Genomic DNA, 25,614 nt, shown 5'->3' on the forward strand with positions numbered 1-25,614 from the left:
AATCATCAGAGAAATGCAAATCAAAACTACAATGATCCAATAAAGATGTTAAAAAAAAAAAAAAACTACAATGAGACATCACCTCACACTGGTCAGAATGGCCATCATCAAAAACTCTACAAACAATAAATGCTGCAGAGGGTGTGGAGAAAAGGGAACACTCTTGCACTGTTGGTGGGAATGTAAGTTGATACAGCCACTGTGGAGAACAGTATGGAGGTTCCTTAAAAAACTAAAAGTAGAACTACCATGCAACCCAGCAATCCCACTACTGGGCATGTACCTGGAGAAAAGCATAATTCAAAAAGAGTCATGTACCACAATGTTCACTGCAGCACTATTTACAAGAGCCAGGACATGGAAGCAACCTAAGTGTCCATCAACAGGTGAGTGGATAAAGAAGATGTGGCACATATATACAATGGAATATTACTCAGCCATAAAAAGAAACGAAACTGAGTTATCTGTAGTGAGGTGGACGGACCTAGAGTCTGTCATACAGAGTGAAGCAAGTCAGAAAGAGAAAAGCAAATACCATTCGCTAACACATATATATGGAATCTAAAAAAAAAAAGTTCTGAAGAACCTAGGAGCCGGACAGGAATAAAGACACATTCGTAGAGAATGGACTTGAGGATGTGGGGAGGGAGCAGGGTAAGCTGGGATGAAGTAAGAGAATAACACTGACATACATACACTACCAAATGTAAAACAGCTAGTGGGAAGCAGCCGCATAGCACAGGGAGATCAGCTCAGTGCTCTGTGACCACCTAGAGGGGTGGCATAGGGAGGATGGGAGGGAGACGCAAGAGGGAGGGGATATGGGGTTATATGTATACGTATAGCTGATTCACTTTGTGACACAGCAGAAACTAACACACCATTGTAAAGCAATTATACTCCAATAAAGATGTTAAAAAAAAAAGATGCTAAAATAATAAAGTTAAAAAAAAAAGTCAACCTGACTAAAGGTTAAATTGTATTTCCAATGCAATCTCATAAAAGAGTGAAATGGTACAGGTCTAAACCATTTAGACTTGGCATCAATTTACAGAAAATGACAAGCAGATAATTCAATGGTACAGATGAATAATGCAAAAAAAAAGAATTAAACAGTAAGAAAATCAAAAATTAATGAGTGGGCATGGAGGAAAAAAAATATTTTGGTAAAAGTTAGAAAGCAAAGTGAGATTAATCTTCACTATATATCTGTGAAATATTTTAAAAATCATACTAAATTTGTTGTCATAGTGAGATTATGTCAGTTTCAGACAGAAACAGTACGGTAAAAGAACTATGGGAATGTACAATGAGGATGCTTATAATTACTTTCAGACTAGTAGGACTATCCTCAATGAAAAGTTATGAGAGGCCATTAGTAGCCAATACCTACCCTCTCAACTCCCTCCATGAGGTCTGAGCTAACGTCTTGGTCATTTTTCCAGATCTTTCCCCAAGCCAACAATATAAAGTTTTCTAACAACTTAAGTTTCTCAGAAACTGATCATCTTGTAAAGTACGGTGTCCTTCCAAACTGGATGGCCACGTCATCAGAAATGCTCACTGTCACAGCGTTTTGGGACTGGGTGGGTAATGGAACAGACAAAAAAGAACCTTAAGGTATGAATAAAGAAGAGCATCTAACTGATGGAGATGGACTATGGGAAGGAAAGAAAAAGTGATTTGTTACAAATAGGTGTTTCATATCAGGCTGAAATATTCAGAAGGGAAAAAAGGATAAAGAAGGCTACAGAAAAAAACAGAAACAGAAAACCTCTGCCCTCACAGACACCAGACTTTGATGTTATCTGTGGCTTAAAGAGTTTTAATCCAAATTCCAAAGTGTCAGTTCGTTCCAATGATCTGTGTTCTAATAAAGTAACTGCACATTTAATAAAGCCCACTTATCTATTACAGATGTTCCCCTCCAGATTTCCTTTTGCTTACTTTTAACAACAATTTGTTTAATTACAGTGAAGACTTCTTCTGAAAGCAGTCAACAGAAGATTTAAGGCGGTGATTCCCAACCTGGCTGCACTTTAGAATCTCCCAGGGAGCTTTTAAAACCCCAAGCCCAGGGCCCCACCCCAGAGACCTCAGTTTAATTGCTCAGGGGTGGGGTTCAGGCCCTGGTATGTTTAAAAAGCTGTTCAGGACTTCCCTGGCGGCGCAGTGGTTGAGAATCCACCTGCCAAAGCAGGGGACATGGGTTCGAGCCCTGGTCCGGGAAGATCCCACATGCCACGGAGCAACTAAGCCCGTGCGCCACAACTACTGAGCCTGCGCTCTAGAGCCCACCAGCCACAACTACTGAGCCTGCGTGCCGCAACTACTGAAGCCCGCGCACCTAGAGCCCGGGCTCCACAACAAGAGAAGCCACTGCAATGAGAGGCCCGTGCACCACAACGAAGAGTAGCCCCCGCTCGCCACAACTAGAGAAAGCCTGTGCGCAACAACAAAGACCCAACGGAGCCAAAAAAAAAAAAAAAAGGCTGTCCAGGTGACTCTAACACGCGGCCAGGAGTGAGAACCGCCAACACAGAGACAGAGCGCGGGCCTGGGAGCAGGAGCAGGACTGGGCTTCTCGGGGGGCATGCTGACCACTTTGCACAGAATCACGGAACACCCACACACACACTCACTCCGACACCCCAAAAGCTATCCCACTTGTTGCTAAACACCCTCTGAAGGGGCAGCACCGGCCCCATGTGAGAGCCGCCGGTCCAGAGCGTGCATGGACCTCGTCTGCACTAACTTGGTCTCCCCCTCTGGGCGGCAGTTTCCTGAGCTCCAATGCCGGCGTGGATGACAGCAGTCGTGTTCTAACCTTGCTTGCTAACAGCCAGGGTTAAGGGCTGGCTGGGGCAGCTGCCGCTGGAGGTGGCCAGAAGCCCAAGCGGGAGGAGCTGGCCCCACTCCCCAGCTTCAAGCAGAGCATCTCCACTTTCATCTGTTTTACAGATTCAGCTTACCCATAAGTTTATGTTTGGAAAGAAAGGCTCAAACACTCAAAAAAAATTTTTTTTAAGTTTGAAAACTGCCAGACCTTCCAGTTCAAAAATACAAGTATTCAACTGAGAAACACAGTTCCAAACTGCAAGCTCCTGTCGTGTTCCTCCTGTTTCTAACCCCAGCACTTGGCACATGGTAGGAATTGTGTACATGCTGGTGAACGAAAGGAAGAAAAGAGGAATGAGGAGAAATCTGAGGAAGACGTCCTCTCCCCCTTGTTTGAATCTACTACCTTGAACGTCTTCAGGACCGCAAATTCCTAAAGAGGTAGATTCAGCTCCTGCGTGTCGTGTACAGTTTGGCACACGGTGGCCTGACCACAGGGATTCTGTATGTGAGGCGTTTCTCCGGAGAGGCATGTGGAAATTTGTTTCTTCTTTCAAGTATAGGTGTGTGGGTTGAGGGTGGGGTGGGAAGGAGCTGGACCAGCTCTACAGTGGCTCCCATGACCCTGGCCTCCTGTGCAAACCCCTCCCCTTGAACGCGGGCGTGACTGTGAATCGATTCTAACCAACAGAACACAGCCAGGGGATGGGAGTGAGTGCGTGCGTGTGATTCCATCACATAAGACTGTAGCATCCTTCTTGCTAGGACTCTCTCCCCCTTGCTGGCTTTTAGCCAAGTGGCCGTGTTAGGAAGACACAGGTAAAGAGGCACTGAGGGCCATCTTCAGCTGATAACCAGTGAGACACCGAAGTCCACAGTACATTGGCTCACCTGGAAATAAGCGCCGCCGACAACCTCCTTAGCTACAAAGCGTCTCCTTCCACAATCAAGCCTTCAGATAAGACTCCACCCCTGCCCGGCAACCTGACTGCATGCAGCCTTAAGGCAGCGGGCCCAGCTAAGCCGGGCCTGGACACCAGACCCACAAAAACTTGTGAGGTAAGAAACATATGGTGTTTAAAGCTGCTAAGTTTATGGTAACACCGTCACGCGGCAATAGATTACTGAGTATAACTAAGGGTGGAAACAGCATGTTCCAGGGCCCTGAGGTGGGGAAGAGCCAGGCACAGGTGAAGACCTGGAAGCAGGGAGGGAGCTGGAGCTCAGCAAGCGTGGGAGGGAGGGAGGGCCCCGGGTAAGGCTAGAGAGAGGCAGGCTCCGCCGGGCACCTTAATGTGCTTGAGTTTATATCCAGGGAGCAGTGAAAGCTCCTGAAGAGTGCAAGCTGGGGAAGAAACGTGATTTGATTTGCATTTTACTATTTTAAAAAGGTAACTCTGGCTGCTGTGGGGAGAATGAACCAGAGGAGGTCCAGAGTCGAGGCATGGCAGGCACGTAGGAGGCTCCTGTGGACGTGCTGGTGAGCAGCGGTGACAGTGACGATGGGAACTGGAAGGATTAAACAAGTGAAGATAGAACAGGGGGTCCATGAACTTGGATGAGAAAAGAACTACACCCTTATGTCAGTAACCTCCAAATGAAATACAGTATTGTGTTTAATTGTGAATACAGGCAACAACTCAGCAATACGGGCAGTACCTGTGACTTTTGAATCTCAGACTCTTTTTTAATCCCTGTTACTATCATTACTGTGAAGTATCATTTGTGTTTATCATTACTTCAAATTTATGGTAGCTACAGACCCACCACTAGATCTGTTATTTAAGAACATTTAAGAAGTATATATAGCACCATGTCACAAATCTGTGTTTCATTAAGATTTTTATAACTATTCAAGACTGATTCTGAAAACATGTCCACAGGCTTCCTCACTCGAATGCAAAAGGGCCCGAGAAACCCTGTGACAGAGAGAGGAGGGGGGCGGCTTGATAGGGTTTGGGGCTGCACTTGCTCTTGGGGGTGAAATAAAAAATAAGGACCACTGTAGGGGCAGCAGATCTGGGGAAAGACCGATAGTTCAGTTCTGGATGATTATGTCTGAGGTGTAAGTAAGGCATCTGAGTAAATGAGGAAAAGTCAGGGCTTAATTTGAAACATGTAGACAGTATTTTGAGCTCTGTTAGGAGCTGAAACTACTTAACGAGAGAACGTTGTATGAGAAGAGATGTGGAGGGCAGAAGCCCCAGGGAACTTCACCCTGGAAAGGCTGGACTGAGAAAAGAGATCTGATTGGGGGGGGGGGGGGGGGGGGGTCCGAGAGGCAGGAGGAACACCCAGAGGAGGGTGTCAGCACAGAGAAGCATCTCAGGAGGAAGGGAGGGGCGACCACGCTGAAAGCTGTTAAGAGGCTGCATAAGGTGAGGATCGTGTCTCCTGGGTTTGGCGATTTGTATGATGTTGGAAAAGATGGGCAGTTTCGGGCAGGGGAGGCAGGGGGGACAGGAATAGGTGAAGAATAACTGGAAACCGATAAAGTGGAAGAAATATGTGGATTACTTTCTTGAGAAGTTTTGATGTTGAGGATTTTAAAATGGGGCTATTGATGGAGAGGGAGGCTGTTTATTTTCTGTTGCAGACTGGGCACACCCAGAAGACCTCTGTACGTGAATCAGAACGATCTGGTACCAACAGAGGGACTGATGATGCAGGAGAACACAAAACAACCGCCGGACTGAAGTCCCTGGAGAGGAGAGGGTCCGCGTCCAGAGCTCACGTGAACAGACCAGCCTCTGACAGGAGGGAAGACACAGTCCCGGCTTGGTGGCAGGAAGCTCTAGAGCACCCGCTGCCTTTATTTGCTAAATGTTGGGGGGATTCAGGGGCTGAGAGGCGTGGGGTGGCGGTGACGGCGAAGGGGCGGTCTAGCATGAAGAATGCAGGCAGTATGGCGTGGTTGTGGAGAGTGAAAACACGCGCGGCTGGAGGGGATCTCACAAAACTGAGGGTAGTGGTCACTGCCCACTTGACGCTGGGGATCAGGAATTTACAGAGAGACGCAAGTCTGAGTCTTTATCTTGTTTCTCCAGCAACACTGAGCTGCTTGGGTGAAGGCACAGAGAAGCCAGCGGGTAGGGTTCATTCAGGATCGGGATTTGTCCAGCTCGATGTGAGAGGAGGAGGAGAGGAGGACAGGAGAGTCAAGGTACCTGTAAGAGAGTGACTATGTACTATGAACTCTGGAATTTAAGCCGGAGAAGGAAGAAAGAAAGGAAAAGAAGACCTCTCAGAGAAAGAGCATAAGTGGGAATTAGCTCCTAAGAGCAGGGGTAACCGTGGGCAGCTGCGGGTAAGGAGCAGGAAACACGGGTCACCTCCAGCAGGTGCCACAGTAACGAGGTAAACAGAGGGTCCACCAGCTGGTTGGAGCACCCGAGATTTCCAGGAGAGAGTGGACCGCGCAAACTTAATGCCTCGCCTCCAGGGAGATGACAGCTTTATGACAGCTTCGGATGTACCCATTCGTTTGAGACAGGTCCTCCAGAAGGCAAGCTCCACAGAGCAGGGACCTGTTTTGTTCGCCCCTGTTTTCCCCAGAGCCTAGTGTTCGATAAATACTGTTGGGTATGAATGTCATTAAAACGTAATGAAGTAAGGAAAGGACAGGAAGGGACTGCAGCTCTGCACTGCACATAGGACACACTCTCACCGAAGCACTGAGTCGTGGCCAGACCACAGCCAGTCCCCGAGGGATAAAAGGCACGAGTTCCACGCTGACTTCAGAAATGTGGCCAACCGCCCGTGGGGTGACAGAGCACCTGACGTGGTGAGGCGCGGCCGCCGATGACCAGGGCTCTGCCCACTGGCCCAGGGGCAAGCAGAGAGGCATCAGTACGTCTGCTCCTTATTTCAGAATAACCACGTTAACTCTTTCTTCAGGTACCTTCATGTCTATAAACCACGTCTTGGTTCGACTCTGGGTTCTTCATTCAGGTAAGCTATCCCAACAGACACTACGCTCATGCCTGCCTCAGAGAGGCCTCCCCGCACCTCGGTGCTACATTAGGGCTCCCACTACACGCTGCTCCTCTGGAATTCGTAGCACAACTTTCTCTCCTTCGCTGCAAAACTCCCGGAAGAATCCTTAACACCTGCCATCCTCGCCTCATTGGCTCTTCTACCCACATTCCACTGGAACCATTCACCAGGGTGACCAAGGGCCTCCCGGTGCCCAAACCCAGCGGTGGCGGCCCCGCCCTCACTTGACTTGACTACTCCATCCCCTCTGACGACACCCTCTGTGGCACGAAGAACAGTGCCCCCTCCCAGGATAGCCATGTTCTAATCACCAGAACCTGTAAATATAGAACAATTAAGGTTGCTAATCAGCCGGCCTTAAAATAGGGAAAGGATCCTGGACGATCTGTGTGGACCCAATGGAACCACAGCGGTCCTTAAAACTGAAGAGGGAGAAGAGAGAGATCAGGTCGGAGAAAGAGAAGTGACGGCACAGCGGGGTCGGAGAGACCCCACGTCGATAGCTTTGAATGGGGAGGGAGGGGCCCCGAGCCCCGGAGCGTGAGCAGCCTCTAGAAGGTGCAGCAGGCCAGGGAACAGCCTCCCCTGGGGCCTCCAGGAAGGAACGCAGCCCTGGCCACACCGTGATTCTGGCCCAGTGAGACCCTTGCCAGACGGCTGACCGACCTACAGAACTCTAACAATAAATCTGCGCTGCTTTAGGCCACTCGGTTTGTGGTCATTTTGTTACAGCAGCAAATAGAAAACCGATACAGCCTCCTTGGGCCTCTCCTTCTCCCGGCTCCCAGCTCCCGCTTGCCTGGTTCCCCTCTACTCCCTGGCTCTCCGCAGCCTGCGTGGCTGGCTCCCCACCGCTCCACTCAGGGCTTATCTCCTCCCTTCTCCATCCATCTTTTGCCCCAGAGTGATCTCATCCGGTCTAGCAGCTCTCCAATTTATGTCTCCAGACAGGACCTCACTCAGGCTTCGAGACAGTGGCCCACTCAGCACAGCCACTTCAGTATCTAAGAGACATCTCCAGTGGATACAGCCCGGGAGAGCACTAGTGACCCACCCCCGCCACGCCCCCTTCGGCCTCCTTTGTCTCAGCTATGAACACCAGCACCAGTGCGGTAGCTGAGGCTGCAAATGAGGAACCCGTCTTGATCTCTCCTCCCCCACCCCCCCATATCCAATCCCATGAGTCCTGACACCTCTGCCTCCAAAAGACACCCCACTTTTCACCTTCTCCACTGCTTCCATCGTCTCTTCCCAAGATCGCCAATTACTGCAACAGCCTCTAACTGGCCTCTCTGCTTCCCCATCAGTCACAGAGCAGCCAGAGAACAGCTTTGAAAATAAAGAATCCACATTATGCCTATCACCTCCTGATAGTTCAGCCTCTGATGACTTCCTGTTACTCGTAAAATTCCAAGTCTTTGTGCCTACAAAGCACTTCAGGATCCAGCCTCTGCCTACCCTGCCGATCTCATCTTCCCGATGTCCACTCAGCTCCAGCCACAGTGTTGCCTATATTGTTCCTCAAGCCAAATGCATTCCTGCCTCAGCGCATTTGCACTTCTATCCCCTCTGCCTAAAATGTTCCCCTAGATCCTCAAGCAGCCCGCCTTCATCATTCGGATCTCCGCTCAAATGCCTCTAAACAAAGGCCTTCCACAACCAACCCACCTCACGTGCTCACACCTCAGTATTCTGTTCTGTTTTCTTCTTAGCACTCTCTGAAATTCTTATCTACTTACTTGCTCGTGTACTGTCTTCCCTTCTAAACTATAAGCTGCATGACAACAGGAACCTCGTCTGTCTGGGATCCTTAGCACCCTCAACCAGTGCCTGGCACATATTAGCCCTCAAAAATATTGCCGAAGGCATGAATGAAGGCATGAAACCCAATGGAATACCAGCAGGCTGAGGTCAATAAACACGATGCTGTGGCTTACTGTCCAAAAGGCCCAAGACATACGCAACATATTAGGAGAAAAGCCAGGCTACAAAACTACCTGTATAGTAAACCCATTCTGAGTTAACGAATAATAAAATACATGCCCGCATCAGCACAGGAAAATGTCTGAAGAGGCTTACATCAGAAAGTCGACTGTTCCTCTCTGATGGCAGGCTTCGGGGTGACCTGGCCATCTTTCAACCTGGGCTGCACTGTGTGAAGTCGGGGTGGGGAAAGTCCTCCCTCCCCCAAGGCTTCCTGCCTTGCTTCCGGCCTCACCCTCACTCACCCTGACGCAGAGAACCGCGGGGTCTGAGACAAAGAAGTGAGCGTGCTGCCTCAATCCTCCCTCCTGTGACGGAGGGAAGCTGGAAGCTGCTCGCGTGCAGGGAGCACACGTTCCCACCCTCTCCTCCAGGTCTCAAGTTCTTCAGGGGCAGCTCCCGTAGATCTGTTTGGCGACACCAATGACTATCACTAAGCCGGGCTGTCGCACTCAGGGATGACATATTAGCAGCACACTTGAGTAGAGACCTAAACAGTATCTGTTGTTGGATTCTTCACGCACTCGTTCATTTAAGGAACAGTCACTGAACACCCAGTAGGTGCCCCTAAGTTAATTCTAAGCTCTTGGGATCCATCAGTGAACAGAGCACATGAGGAGTCCCGTCCACCAGGACCTGACAGCCTAGCAGGGGCAGCCACACAATACACAATAAAAAGAAGTAAATTATACGCTATATTAGATGATGATCAATGCTGATTCCAAAACACTTATGTCTCACTATCCTCATTTATGAAATAAAAGATACATAATCACCACACAGCAGGTTCTCTGAATTGCCTGAGGAATGGATTGTTAAAAATTACTGGAAAATGCTTAAATACAAAGTCTTGATTGATAATAATTAAAGCATTTAACAAAAATGATTCTTAAATGATTAGAGTTAGGAAGTCTAAATTTTGCTCAACAGCACAAAAATAAAATAAAACTTTAAAATGCACATTAACAACTGGTCTTCTGATGCCGGGAAAGGGGAGCCTGTCACCACATGGTTTAAAGACATGTCAGGAAAAATGGGAAATGACTACACTCTGACCTCCATTTTACAGATCCTGCTTAATCTGAAGCTATTTTAATGTATCCTTCCTCAGAAATGGGAAGCAGATGACATTTTCCCTTTCTTTCAATTCTTTCTAAACTTGTATTTAAGTGTTTTTTCCCCTTCTCTTTCTGAAAAGGCAGCCTTTTGCAGCCTTTCCTAAATAAGAACCCCAGGTGCCTCCCTCTTGGCAGCTTCTCTGTCCCCCACACAGCGCACTAAGAGGGTGTGACCTCTCAACACTTTGTCCTTGACCTTCTGTGTTGAGACTTTCCCCCTTCCCAACAGTGATACCCACTGAACTCTTTAAAAGAGAACTATTGGGCTTCCCTGGTGACGCAGTGGTTGCGAGTCCGCCTGCCGATGCAGGGGACACGGGTTCGTGCCCCGGTCCAGGAAGATCCCACATGCTGTGGAGCGGCTGGGCCCGTGAGCCATGGCCGCTGAGCCTGCACGTCCGGAGCCTGTGCTCCGCAACGGGAGAGGCCACAACAGTGAGAGGCCCGCGTATCGCAGAAAAAGAAAAAAAAAAAAAAAGAACTATTTCAGGCATGAGCTACACACAAAATGATGGTCTCTCTTTCGGGGGCTTGGCTTCTTGAAAAATTCCTGGAGCTAATAAGCGATTATACAAGATTAATAATAGAAAGTCTATCACTTTCCTATACATCAGAAATGAACGAGGGAAATTTGAAATTTAAAACACAATACTGTTTACATTAGCACACCCCCCAAAAAAGGAATTAGGTATAAAAACAAAATATGTGTAAGAGTTATATGAGGAAAACTCCAAAACTCTGATGAATTAAATTTTAAAAAACTAAATAAATGGAGAGATAGTCCATATTCATGGATAGGAAGACTCACTATTGTCAGTTCTTCTCAACTTGATCTATAGATTCAACACAATCCTAATCAAAATCCCAGCAACAAACTGCTTCTAAAGTTTACAAGGAGAGGCCTAGAATAACCAACTTAGTATTGAATGAGAGGAACAAAATCAGAGGACTGGCACCATCCGATCTCAAAACTTACTACGAAGCTACAATAATCACGACAGTGCGATACTGTCCGAAGAAGAGACAAATAGATCAGTGAAACACAGAATAGAAAGCCCAAATATAGACCCACGTAAACATAATCAACTGATCTTTGACAAAAGAACAAAGGCAATACAGTGGAGTAAAAACAGTCTTTCCAACACTTCCAGACAGTGTTGGAATAAATGGACATACATGTGTCAAAAACAGTGAATTTAGACACAGGCCTTACATCCTTCACAAAAATCAACTTGAGGGACTTCCCTGGTGGCACAGTGGTTAAGAATCCGCTTGCCAAAGCAGGGGACACGAGTTTGAGCCCTGGTCTGGGAAGATCCCACATGCCCCAGAGCAACTAAGCCCGTGCCCCACAACTACTGAGCCGGTGCTCTGGAGCCCACGAGCCACAACTACTGAGCCCATATGCCACAACTACTGAAGCCCACGCTCCTAGAGCCTGTGCTCCACAACAAGAGAAGCCCCCCAATGAGAAGCCCACGCACCACAATGAAGAGTAGACCCAGCTCTCCGCAACTAGAGAAAGCCCACGTGCAGCAATGAAGACCCAACGCAGACAAAAACAAATAAAATTTTTTAAAATAAATTTATAAAAACCAAAAAAAAAGATGCTCCACATCACATGTCACCAAGGAAATGCAAATTAAGACAACAATGAGATACCACTATGTACCTATCAGAATGGCCAAAATCCAGAACACGGACAACACCAAACGCTGGTTAAGGATGCGGAGCAAAAAGAACTCACATTCATTGCTGGTGGGAACACAAAACAGTGCAGCCACTTTGGAAGACAGTTTTGGCAGTTTCTTACTAAACTAAACATAGTCTTACCATACGATCCAGCAATTGCACTCTTTGATATTTACCCAAAGGAGATGGAAACTTATGTCTATGCAAAATCCTGAACATGAATGTTTATATCAGCTTTATTCATAATTGCCAAAACCTGGAAGCAACCAAGATGTCCTTCAGCAGGTGAATGGATAAATAAACTGCAGTTCACCCAGACAATGGTGTATTATTTAGCGCTAAAAAGAAATGAGCTACCAAGCCATAAAAGGACATGGAGGAACCTTAAGTGCATATTACTAAGTGCAAGAAACCAATCTGAAAAGGTTACGTGCTGTATGATTCCAACTCTCTGACATTCTGGACAAGACAAAACCGTGGAGACAATAAAGAGATCAGCAGTTGCCAGGGGCTGGGGGGATAAACTGGCAGAGCACAGAGGATTGTTAGGGCAGTAAAACTAATCAAATCATTGTGTGAAACTAATCTAATCATTGTATGAAACTACACTGATGGATGCACGTCATTATACATTTGTGCAAACCCACAGAATGTGCAACACCAAGAGTGAACCGTAATGTAAACTATGGACTCTGGATGATGATGACATGTCGATGACGTAAGTTCACTGACTGCAGAAAGGTACCACTCCAGTGGGGGATGTTGACAGTGGGAGAGAGTGCACAAATGAGGGGGCAGGGGGCGTATGGGAACTCTCTGTACCCTCCCCTCAATTTTGCTGTGAACCTTAAACCACTCTAAAACTTAAATCTTAATAATAAAAAACAGCAAAAAATAGAAGGCGTGGCCTGGGTTCAAGGGTTTCGGCTGTGACTATACCTGGAGCCCAGCCCCTCAGGCACCTGCTCACTTTAACTTCAGGCTCAGGAGGCTCTAGTTTCCAGCCCAGGTCAAGCTACTTTTCAGCTTCCTGGTTTCTTGCACACAGGAACCTCTCCCTTTTTTCCATCAACTCCTTTGGAATCCCAGTAAAGTGAATTCAGCGCTACATGAAGCTTGCCTCAGAATTCCACCTTGGTTCTACCGCAGCTGCCCGACCTGGACGCGCACACACACCCACTAAACCCTGTTCAATTCCCCAGAGCTGGAGCTTCTCCCACTTTCCACATTTCTCCCCAAATGTAAACAGCAGGTTCTTTAAATGTTACATTTATTTCAACTCTACACTCTTCACCAGACCAGAGAACACACAACCACTGAAGCATATGAGAAAGCTCCATGAAATCCACACATCCTGCCCATAAAATTCTCCCTAACAGAGAAAACACTCTCCCAAACACATACTTATCTTTCATCACATTCACCCCAGCCCATCTGTGGTTTCTCATCCATCTAGAAAGGAATTCTTTTTGCACTTTTTCTTTTTCCCCCCAGTCTTCTAAAAAGCATTAAAACTAGAAAACAGGTTATTTTTTTAGGAACTTCTTTTAAAATCTCCAATAGGATTTCATAATCACCAAGACAACATAATTTATCATTAGAAACATTTGGTAGGTAGTATTAAAAAGACTGGAAGGTGGTAGACAAGTAGGTAGGTAAGTAGGTAGATGCTGTCAGCTTTAGGATTCGGCTGTTTTCAGCTATCTGGGCCAAATGGAGATAGAAGGAGGGGATGGGGTGGAGATTATCCTTCATGCTCCCTCTTAAAAAAAAAAAGTCACAAAAATTGGAATATGCCTCCACATACCCCTACCACTGCCACCCATACTTTAAAAAGGGCTCCCTATATTAACTTTAGGTAAATAACCCAAAAATAACTGCATTTCCTGACTTCTAGGCACATGAGACATGAGAAAAAGACTCTAGAAAGCATAACTACATCCCATATAGCCAACGCACACTGAAATATACCTGAGTGGTTGAGGGGTAGCAAAGCTGAGACTAAAGCCAAGTGAAGTTGCTCAGAATACATGTCGGGGAGTCTGGGATTCCTCATCTTGATGAGTTTCACCTGGAACACGTTAGACACGCCCATTCTCAGGCCCCACCCCAGACCTACTAGGGCAGAAACGCTGGGGTGGAGCCCAGCAATCTGGGTTCTAACAAGCCCTCCAGGTAATTCTGACACCAGCTCGGCAAGAAAATCACTAAGCTAAAGAATGCTGGGCTTCCCTGGTGGCGCAGTGGTTAAGAACCCGCCTGCCAATGTAGCGGACACACATTCGAGCCCTGGTCCGGGAAGATCCCACATGCCACGGAGCAACTAAGCCCGTGCACCACAACTACTGAGCCCGCGCTCTACAGCCCACGAGCCACAACTACTGAAGCCCGCACTCCTAGAGCCGTGCTCCTCAACAAGAGAAGCCACTGCAATGAGAAGCCCGTGCACCGCGACAAAGAGTAACCCCCGCTCGCGGCAACTAGAGAAAGCCCGCGCACAGCAACAAAGACCCAACACAGCCAAAAATAAATAAATTTTTTTTAAAAAAATTTTTTTAAGAATGCCAGCCTTTCCAGGTGTTCTTCCCTCTTCTGTCTCAGCTGACGTTTCAGTGGGGCTCAGCTTCTCCTCATGGGAGTCACCACCACCAAAATCTCCCAACATTACTGAAAGCAGTGGGCTCTTTTATCCCCACACAGCCCATCGATAAAGAGTCCACAGAATATACAGAGTTTTAATGCAACTGAAAACTCTACAAGCCCCTACCATCCAACTTAAAAAATGTGGGTCCAAAATGCATCCTCATTTGCACTTTAACATTTTAAAAAACAATGTCAGGAGACAGCGCTATACATTAAGACCTGGGTAAAAGCACAAACTCTTCAGTTGTCAACTCCAGTGCTAGACGGGTATGAAAACTTGGAGAAGATACCAAAGAAGAACAGGCAGCCCCCTGAAGAGAGGCTGCCTGCCCCTTGAAGGTGCCGACTCCACCAAGGCCAGAGGGACAGAAAACCCCCAGAGGGTGATGAAAATGTTGTGGAATTAGATGGTGGTGATAGGCGCACCACTTTGTGTACATACTACAGACCACCGAATTATACACCTTAAACATAAAAATAAATGAAAGGATGATGAAGAGTTGTTTTTTTTTAAGGCCAGAAACTATCAAACTCTTAGAGGAAAACACAGGCAGAACACTCTGTGACATAAATCACAGCAAGATCCTTTTTGACCCACCTCCTAGAGAAATGGAAATAAAAACAAAAATAAACAAATGCGACCTAATGAAACTTCAAAGCTTTTGCACAGCAAAGGAAACCATAAACAAGACCAAAAGACAACCCTCAGAATGGGAGAAAACATTTGCAAATGAAGCAACTGACAAAGGATTAATTTCCAAAATTTACAAGCAGCTCATGCAGCTCAATAACAAAAAAACAAACAACCCAATCCAAAAATGGGCAGAAGACCAAAATAGACATTTCTCCAAAGAAGATATACAGACTGCCAACAAACACATGAAAGAATGCTCAACGTCATTAATCATTAGAGAAATGCAAATCAAAACTACAATGAGATATCATCTCACGCCAGTCAGAATGGCCATCATCAAAAAGTCTAGAAACAATAAATGCTGGAGAGGGTGTGGAGAAAAGGGAACACTCCTGCACTGCTGGTGGGAATGTGAATTGGTACAGCCACTATGGAGAACAGTATGCAGGTTCTTTAAAAAACTACAAATAAAAAAAAAAAACTACAAATAGAACTACCATATGACCCAGCAATCCCACTACTGGGCATATACCCTGAGAAAACCATAATTCAAAAAGAGTCATGTACCAAAATGTTCATTGCAGCTCTATTTACAATAGCCCGGAGATGGAAACAACCTAAGTGTCCATCATCGGATGAATGGATAAAGATGATGTGGCACATATACAATGGAATATTACTCAGCCATAAAAAGAAACGAAATTGAGCTATTTGTAGTGAGGTGGATAGACCTAGAGTCTGTCATACAGAGTGAAGTAAGTCAGAAAGAGAAAGACAAATACCGTATGCTAACACATATATATGGAATTTTTAAAAAAAAATGTCATGAAGAACCTAGGGGTAAGACAGGAATAAAGACACAAACCTACTAGAGAACGGACTTGAGGATATGGGGAGGGGGAAGGGTGAGCTGTGACAAAGCGAGAGAGAGAGGCATGGACATATATACACTACCAAACGTAAGGTAGATAGCTAGTAGAAAGCAGCCACATAGCACAGGGAGATCAGCTCGGTGCTTTGTGACCACCTGGAGGGGTGGGATAGGGAGGGTGGGAGGGAGGGAGACGCAAGAAGGAAGAGATATGGGAACATGTGTATATGTATAACTGATTCACTTCGTTATAAAGCAGAAACTAACACACCATTGTAAAGCAATTATACCCCAATAAAGATGTTAAAAAAAAAAAAAAAGTAAACTCCCAAGCTGGCACTCTCAAATAACTCTGGAAGCAACAGTGATCTAGCTTCCAAAACTGGATAGCTGGGCTTAAGACAAATCTTTAAAGGTCTCAAAGCATAACCTCACACGACCACCAAAGACACAAAAGAGGCTTAGCAGGTATCATACCTAACACTCAGCTGACTGGGGGCAGAGCCAAGACTATACCTGTTTCTAACCTGCCAACTCTGTATCCTTTCCAAGACATCAGTGATCCTTGGGTTCACTAAGAAAGTTTTCATTTCACATCTTAATTCACAGTCTGAAAAAGTAAAACCTATAACAAATATATTCTAACACGCGAATTCATTGCTCAAGTCTATGGTTTGCAATTACAGTGGCAGGGGTATCCAGTAGTGTCATTTAAGTTGTTCTTGAACTGATGAGAAAAACCAGAAGTGAACTTAAGACTAAATGATGTATTTGCGCCAAGGCCTAATGACAGACTTAGAGAAAGGCTTGCTGAGCAAAAAGCTGTTTATGACTAGTTCAGTGGGGGAGGGGCGGGATAACTGCAGGGCACACAGTAGTGCCACGTGCCAAATTCAAAAGAACCTGCCTAAGAACAGTCAGGGTTATATTCATGTTGCAAGAGCCAATTTAGTTTGGGCAAAACATCATCCATTGCATTGAACTAATGTTCTTAATATAAATTTTATTAGTTTTGTGGTTTCTTTTATGTAATGTATATATCTATTTGAGTTTTATATTCACAGAAGAATTCTAAGAATTAAGAAATTTATCCTGAGTTTTTTGTGTTTTTCCATATTTCATTCATCCAGCAAATATTTACTGAACACTGAGTATGGGCCAAATATTCTTCTATGTGCTACATTTTGAAGGAATATAATAAAAATAGTTTAGGCCAAACTGTGCTGGGTCTACAGAAATGTTCTTCCTTTAAATAAGGATTTCTTTAACATCTTATTCAAATTTTATAAACACTACCCCACTCTGCAGGTAATAAGATCTGCTTCTTTTACTGCTCCTCAGAGCCAAACCCCATCCGTATTGATCTCTCTTCTCCTGTCTCCCCTCACTGACATGGAAGGACGTGCTGCCTCCAGCTTTCCAATGCACCCTCTGCTGCTACCTTTGCTACCACCAACGCCAAGGTGACGCAGGCTGTCTGACAAACAGGCCAGTGCTCATTTGGATCTCAGTATCCATTTACCTCACTTCATACTAAGTTAAACAGAGGAATTATGGTTAATCCAACTGCTACAAAATTAACATTTAATTACAAATTTGGTACCATATATAAAAATCAAACGCTTTCACTCTTAAAACCTGGCTCTGTGTATTGTGGGTCATGTGTGCATTTTCCTTTTTGTGATTTAACCAGAAAAGCCCTGCCTGGCCTCAGAGAATGACCTGGGACCAGTCAAACCCTTAACACTGGAGCTTCCTTGGTGGCACAGTGGTTAAGAATCCGCCTGCCAATGCAGGGGATATGGGTTCGAGCCCTGGTCCGGGAAGATCCCTACATGCCGCGGAGCAACTAAGCCCACGTGCCACAACTACTGAGCCTGTGCTCTAGAGCCCGCGAGCCACAACTACTGAGCCTGCATGCCATAACTACTGAAGCCCGTGCACGTAGAGCCTGTGCTCTGCACGCAACAAGAGAAGCCACTGCAATGAGAAGCCCATGCACCGCAACGAAGAGTAGCCCCCGCTCACGCCAACTAGAGAAAGCCCACGCACAGCAACGAAGACCCAAGGCAGCCAAAAGTAAATAAATTAAATTTTAAAAAACCCTTAACACTGCCAAACTATCTCACTCACCTTTATAATCAGAGTATAAAAATACTTTTCAGTTAAGCTCACATCTTGGAAATTTAAAGTCTTAAATGATCCCCCCAAAATATGGGTCTATGTTTCAAAAAGATAATATGTAAATACACTAGTAAAACCAATCAATGAAAAAATTACAGCCCTAAATCTATAACTTTATAAGTTATACAGACAAAAATTAAAAATACAGAAATACTCAAGAATATATGCCTATACAAAAAAATGATTTTAAAACTTTTTTAAAGTAAGGTGGCTTCTTGTTGTTAAAACAAAATAACCAAAATGAAATATAATTTAACAATTTTCAAAGTCATAAAGTCCATTTTTCTTACTTGAATATAAAAAGTTGAGGGAAAAAAGTATTCAGGACTTAAAAGGGTACTTCTCTCCCTTTGAAAAGCATTATACTCAAGTTTTTCTTCTTCAGCTTCTCTGGTATGGCTGAGAATGCATCAGTCTATATGTGTACTGCTCCCTCGATAGACATTTTTACCATTAAAAAAATGCATTTAACATGAAAATCTCTGAAGCTATCACTAACTACAAACCTGTGCTGCAACTTTCTTTAAGATCAATACAAACTAGAATTCTTTTTTGTTTGCTTACTCTGGAGAAACTTTGTATTAGAGGAAAAACAAACGAAAGAGCATTAATAGTTCAAAAAGAGCAGCACACAAAAATGATCTGAACATAGGTAAGGAGGACATTTTCATTATAAAAGGTTCATGGTGCTGCATTAGTTTGGCTTTGGAAGAATGCCATTTGAAATCCAGATCCAGCAAGTGGGGAATGCAGTAGTTACATTTTAAGTCAAACAGCTAATTAATGACTAAACAAGAGGAATTTCAGTCTGGACAACATATATGGAGCACTAATATGTGTAATTATGAAGTAGTCATTTGTGTAATCAGAAAGCTGCATTAGCATAATTATTTCTGGCTCTGGGCTTTAAAAATATTAACTTAAAATGCAGAAAGTTGTAATAGCTCACCTAATGAAGATGTGAATACCAAACTGATTATGAAATAAGAGTTGGTTCTTTAACAAATGTACTCTGTGTTTAATACATTCTTTCTCTCCTGCCCAGGATATAAAAATCAAGCCTATCAACCCTCCAGTTGTGCACAGGTACAAAATTTCTATTTTTTAATATATTTTCTTCCTCATCCAGAGCCCACATGTGAATATTCATTAAGAATCAAAACTCCTTCCCTAAGAAATGAGTGTTTGCTACTTTTTTTTTTTAATCCTCAGAAAAAAATACATTAAGTTTACGTATAATACTGGAAAATGCAAAGTGAAAAAAGAAGCAAATGAATAAAAACAAAAGGATTAGAAGTCACTAAACAGCACGAGATCTTGGGAAAGTCTTATTTGAAATCGTTCTTCGGGACAGAACTGTAGAAAAGTATGGACTCCGAAATCAGGCTATAGGCTTGGACTTCCAAGGCCACCACTTTCAGGTACTTTAACATCTCTGTGGCTCAAGTTTCCTCATCTATATTGTAAGAATAATCACAAAACCTACCTCATAGTATTAGTTCAAGGAGTAAATGTGATTATTCACAGAAAGAACTCAACAGTGCCTAGCATAACAGTAGATGGTCAATAAATGTTAGCTGCCATAATGACCATCATCACCATCTCCATATTGTTTTCAGAACCTTGGAAAAGAGTGTTTATGGCTGAGAAAGCATAATCTAAAATTGATTTGTTTTTAGATACAACAGTTATTTTGCAATTGCAAATAACATTCAAGAAGGGCAGGAGATCTTACTTATTCCAGTGAGTTAGAAAAGGTTAAAAGTGCTTAAGTAGGCCCTAAAATCGGTCTTATCTTCTAAGAGTCTTCCTCTTCAGTGACTTTCAGCTTTACCAAATTTGCATGTGAACCCACAGTACCAATCTTATATTAACTCTTTTTAATCCGAAACTAAATTCCAGAATGGATCTGCCAGGTACGCTAATGTGGTTAAGGGTTATGCGTCTTTAATTCTACGACACACAGTAGAATGAATGTTCCCAAGAATTAATCAGCAACGTTGAAGAAATGAAGCTCAGACAGAGAGAGACAGGCCCTGTCAAGTGTGCTACCTTGACCGAATTATTTCACCACTTTCTACCCACACTCCCTCGTCTGTAAAAGGAAACATTACACACCTTGCAATATCATTAGAAGGCTCAGAACTAACGATACACAGCACCCAGTCACCAGCAGGGAGCGGGTGCTGATACGCGGCAACGTGTGAAAGGGCACCATCTCGCCCTCCCTCTCTCAGTGGATGCACACGCACAGTATACACGGTGGGTTTTCTCAAGTAACCGCAGATGTTACAACACAGGTCTGAGGAAAGGACCGTCTCAAAAGTACAGAGGAGTCAAATTATACCCAGGAACTCAACTGTATACACCCATCAGAGAGAGAGAGAGAGAACACGGGTGACAGGGAAAGATGACAGTTGACATCTCATACAGGCAACCCCGGCCGCCAGTCTACTTGGCGAACAGATGCTGTGCAGAGAGTGAGATGGAAAACACCCACATCGGCTGTGCTCGCAACTGCGCTGGTGCCACGTGCCCCTCCCAGTGCGAGTGCCTGGTCCCAGGAAGTGGGATCAACAGGAATGTAGTTTCTGCACAACACAGCCCCTAAGCAGCGGCCTACTCCTTCACGGGGTCCTCCGCCAGAACACGGCAAGCTACCCCAACCCCAGGGGGAGGGCGGGCCCTTCGCAAAGCGGGGTGGCTACACTCTACTCCCTGAACGACTGAAGATTCCACGGGCAATGCTGCCTGAACGTGACTGACTCCGCCTTACCCGGGGCCACAAAGCCCCACTGCGACACAGCCCCTTCAGGTCTCAGTGGCGACATTAAGGATGGCAGGCTGAAAGACATGGGAAAATGCCAAACCCAGCCAGGTCAGAGAAACAAGTACTTTCACAGGAGTACTAATTGTTTTGTTTCTATTACCCGAGCCAGTAAAAAAAAAAAAAAAAAAAATGACATGTCACCATCACCACGTAACACCCTACAGAATTAAAAACTCCTGCTGTCATTCCAAGATTCCCGTTTTTTTCCTAAAGCCAAAAATCAACAAGAAAAAAAAGCCAAAGTCCTCCACACAGAAATATGGGCCAGCCTTTGAATTCAGTTCTGTCGTAGGAGTTTTCGTCGGTTTTCAGCAGGGAGATCACCAAAAGCACAACCGATGGCAAGGGAAGAGGGCATGTGCCTTGGCCCCTGCCAGCCAAGCCCCCCTGCCACGCCCCCGCCTTCCACAGGAGCACACGCTCTTCTACCCACATTTCAGCAGCAGTGACAGCTCGTGCAAACACCCCACATTTCTCAGACCCCAGTCTCACACTGCACCAGTCGGAAGGGGATGCAGTCTCCCCTCTTAGGACTTGAACTTAAGCCACACTGGGACCTAAACCAGTGGTCCCCGAGGGGCTAGGTGTACTGGGTCCTAGAAGAAAATGCAGAATGACTTCTTATCTGCCTCTTAATTTTGTCCTCTATAAAAATTCCTTACTGGGTGTTTCATAATGTATCTAAAATATTAGTAAGGTGGAACACGTAAATAATTCAGAGGTAAACAAATGTGTGAAAGTTGAAGGGCTGTGCTCAAAAGTTCCAAAAAAGTTTTGAAACCACTCATCTAAATAATCTACGAACTAAATTTCTGACACTGTTACCTACAGCTTTGCAAGACTCTTAAGACCACTAACTTTAATTCACTAAGCAATTGCTGGTTTCAAATATAATTTCAAGTCATAATTAAAATATTGCCAATTATATAAAAAGATAATACTGAAAAAATTATGTTTTGTTACATTTATAAAAAAAACTGGAACTAATGTATAATAACATAGTATCAAATCCTGTTTCAGGGATTACTAAGAAACTTACTGAGTTCTTTAATATTTCATGACCTAGTTTTGACTTACTGAATGGCTCCCAAATTGTACTATTTTGCTGACAGAGTAATGATCTACGATTAGGACTAATTTTCAGCACCTTTACTTTGTTTTCATGTCTAAAATGTTTGAAACAGTTAATAGATGACTGATTAAAACAACAGGCCTCCAAACCAGCTGTTTGTCAAAACAAAAGTATTCTGTCTGAGGGGGGAAATATAATTTATTCAAATAATCAAAATATGCATACCTTAAAAGAAGTTTAAAATCAGTTGAGACAAGGTAACAAAACTATGAGGTTATTTAACTCTGTAAACTAGGATAAGTGAAGAGACTTTCACATAACCTCATAACTCAAAACAAAAGCATTGTAAGTCAAGAATTTGAGAAAACAATTTTTTAAAAATAAGGGTAAATAGGCAGCACTATTTTCTTCTTGTATCTTAATAAAACTGAGTGCCCAATACAGGGCAGGGTGTTATATTTATAATTTAACTTGGAAGTACTGATAAATGTTGAACCAGCAACACGAATTGATTGAGACCAACTTTGCAAAACCAATAACCCCAGCCATTTGAATTAAAGGAACAGAATTCCCAGCATGATGGACACAGACCCAATTCTCATCACCACACTAAATGGGTATGACCCTAAATTGAAATAATCAGATTTCAAAATAAAAAAGATGACAAAGCAATCCACCCCTAACATTAAGACTTCCAGATTAAGATTTACCAAAAAAGGAAACATCATCCAACAAAATAAACTCTGATTCACTCTACTTCATCAATCTTCCTTCTAACTGAATGTCAGATCAACAACCTACTATACAGCCTTCATTCTTAATACAAATTCCTATCGTTAAGGTAAACCAGTTAATTCTCCATGCAAACTTTCTTCATCAGAGAGGACAAGAGCTATTTTGCTAATAAGAACCCTGCCCTTCCAAATTCTACAGAAACTTCACATTGTCAAGACACGGCACATTCTGTAGAATACTGGAGCTGTACCCTTATCAATTCATGACAACGTAAGAACTAAGGTTTAACTGAGATGCAAACAGAGTCAACCACCAAATGCAACACACCAAAATGCAAGAAAACACAAAGACAGAAGAAACTCATGCTACCTTAGTAAGTCAGCGTGCACATTTGATAGTTTTCAACACAAGCCAAGCAGATCAGAGATAGGTCAAAAAACATGTTGGTTTCTGTCAAATCCAAATTAAGTATTCTTCTCATTTACAATTTCCTAGTTCAATATTTTGAATTTAAAGCTAATATAAAGTAATACTATGCAAAATGACCTAGCGAGTTTGCCCTTAAAAAAAACTGTACCCCTAAAAATAGAAATTTATCTACCTCATTAGTGTTCCAACGGTGCCTCTCTTTGGGTAAACTTGAACATTTCGGCAGACATTCAAGCAGCTTTTTCGGTAAAAAGATTTTTACATGACTACTATTGCTGTTCCCATGATCATCTATAAAGAAGAAAACAATAAATTCAGAGAAGATCATAGAGAAAATCTCCTGTTAAGTACACTGGCAAGGTCAGAAACAGCAGCTGAGTTTTAGTCACTGGGAGACCAAGAGCATTATTCCTCTTAGTTAACAAAACTCATTTACACACTTATCAGATAGATGGCAGCAGGAATCTGGTCAAGAGGCTCTAAAATAAGATTGAGCTTTTTGCTCCATGGCGAGCAAATGAACAGGGAATACCCCAGCAGCTGCCCATAAACAGAACATTGCTTTTAAAGGGTCTTTCACCAGGTTTCCATGAAGTACATCAAAACTATAAAATGATTTAAACTCACAACACCTAGAAATCTTCTATTAACAGCTGAAAATGTTTTTAAGGTTTTTAGAAAAGAGGAATTATAATAAAATATGACTGCTTACTTTATTGATAAATTAGTACTACTTCATCCCCTAGAATACAAATGAGACTTATCCTTTCCAAAGAAAATTACAAATCTTATTTAAACCTCCAGTTAGCTACCTAGGTAATACAGAGGCTGGCCTTTCTAGCCTAAATCTAAAAACATACACTTTTAATTAATTTGATTTACATATATATCTATACGATTAATGTATTCATCAAAACGTAACTCCTCTAAATCAGTGAGGGAAAAAGCTCCTTACTTTCAGACTAGATGGTATGTCTATCTGATAATCAGTCTCCCTGATACTTTCTAAAAGAGATCATTTCCTTTTTTCATTCACTTATTTATTTACATATCATTTCTTGTTTCATTCCTGTAACAAAGTCCCTTTGCCTGGCTCCTAATTTCTTGCCAGGTTTGACACATTTAGGTCAGAGTTTCAAATTACCCACTCCAATTTTTTTTTAATGCCAAATGGAAGCCCCAACATCCAAAAGGTACAATGCATAACTGGGTGCCAAGGAGCAATATATTAAAATACTGAAGACTGAATTCGCTCCAGAAAGTCACAGATGAAATGACTTACTCTGATATCAGTAAGGTAAGAAAGGACTCGAAGTCAAGAGCCCAGGATTCTGGCCCAGTTCTGCTACTTTCTAATTGTGTGACCTTGGGTAAGTTACTTAATATTTTCAGCTTTCCCAAATCAAGGAGAATGAGATAATCTCTAATTCTCCTCCAGGCATAGATCCCTAGAGAATTTACTGTCACATTCAGTAATTTTAAATGCCTTACAATTAAACAACCTTATATGGGCATACAGGTATTAGTTAAGAATGTTGAAAGTGAAATACAGCAGTATATTTTTCCAGTCATTTACTACAATTTTGTTTAGCATAGACTATTTTTTGAACATGCAAAAAACAATAAAAGAATAAAAAATACTTCTACAGTCATAATAAAATCTTCTCCAAACACTTTTCATCTGATTAACACATTTCTTCTCAAGGAAAAGATCTTAACAGGGAAATACTGGGTACAGAAATAACATCTAAGAAATTTACTACATCTTCCCATAGGGAAGAACTTGAGAGTTTTAGCATATTAAATCTTTTTTGGTCCATGAACTACACAACCAATTGAATTATAATGCCTATCCTCTATTTCTACAAGCAGTATAAAAACTTGAAAAACTTAAAAATTGACTGCAAAATTTTAATTTAATAGCAAAATAAAATTAAACTTTTAAAAAACCTTGCTACAAAACCAAAAAACAAAAAGGGTTTAAGTAAAAGCAAGTTCATAGAAAGTTCTGTATTAATTACACACTATAAAACCTTTGTAATTTTATGTGCTTATGCATGCTCCCTGCACTTCATCCTCCCAAGGGAGGTACCATGGCCATAAAACTTTAAAGTGCACAATACCAAATCACATGAGCCTTTACCTCCCTTCTCTCTTTCCCTAAAGTGGTTTTACTCTGCTCTTTAAAAATCTCCCCTGATGTGTAGAATCTTCAAAGTAGAGGTGAAAAAATTCTAAAATCTATACTCAATTCCGATATTTACCGATTACAGGGTACCTTCTATGAAAACAGTACTATGCTAGATGCTCAATCAATTGGCTTACTTTGAATAGTATATGAGTAGTCATAGCTCTGAAAAAACTATTTACGTATAATTTTGACAATGAACGGAAGGTGAAAGCCCCGCTTCTGTTTCTATGTCTGTGGTCACAACCTGATGTTAATCATCTGTCCTCCGTGAAGACCCAGCTGTCCTGCGGCACAGGAAGCACGTGAGTGAGTGTGGGTGTGTGTGTGTGGGGGTGTGGGGTTGGGGGGGGAGAGAGAGAGAGAGGGAGAGAGAGAGAGAGAGAGAGGGAGAGAGAGGG

The 25,614-nt window shown here is 43.4% G+C and overlaps 1 protein-coding gene across 8 annotated transcripts in view; it reads right to left on the bottom strand.

Annotated features, from left to right (window-relative positions):
- Positions 1-25,614, bottom strand: part of CAMTA1 (calmodulin binding transcription activator 1) — an 823,330-nt gene that overhangs the window by 765,819 nt on the left and 31,897 nt on the right. For all 8 annotated transcript variants that reach the window (XR_003794291.1, XM_029227275.1, XM_029227277.1 and 5 more), the window contains one exon: positions 23,198-23,316. Coding sequence is in view for 7 of the 8 variants with exons in the window: in XM_029227275.1 (XP_029083108.1) it covers positions 23,198-23,316 (119 nt within the window). In the remaining variant the exon portion in view is untranslated. The remainder of the gene's footprint in view (positions 1-23,197; positions 23,317-25,614) is intronic.

This window comes from Monodon monoceros, unplaced genomic scaffold (assembly GCF_005190385.1).
Source record: "Monodon monoceros isolate NGI ecotype Baffin Bay Population unplaced genomic scaffold, NGI_Narwhal_1 Super_Scaffold_18, whole genome shotgun sequence".
Taxonomy (NCBI): domain Eukaryota; kingdom Metazoa; phylum Chordata; class Mammalia; order Artiodactyla; family Monodontidae; genus Monodon; species Monodon monoceros.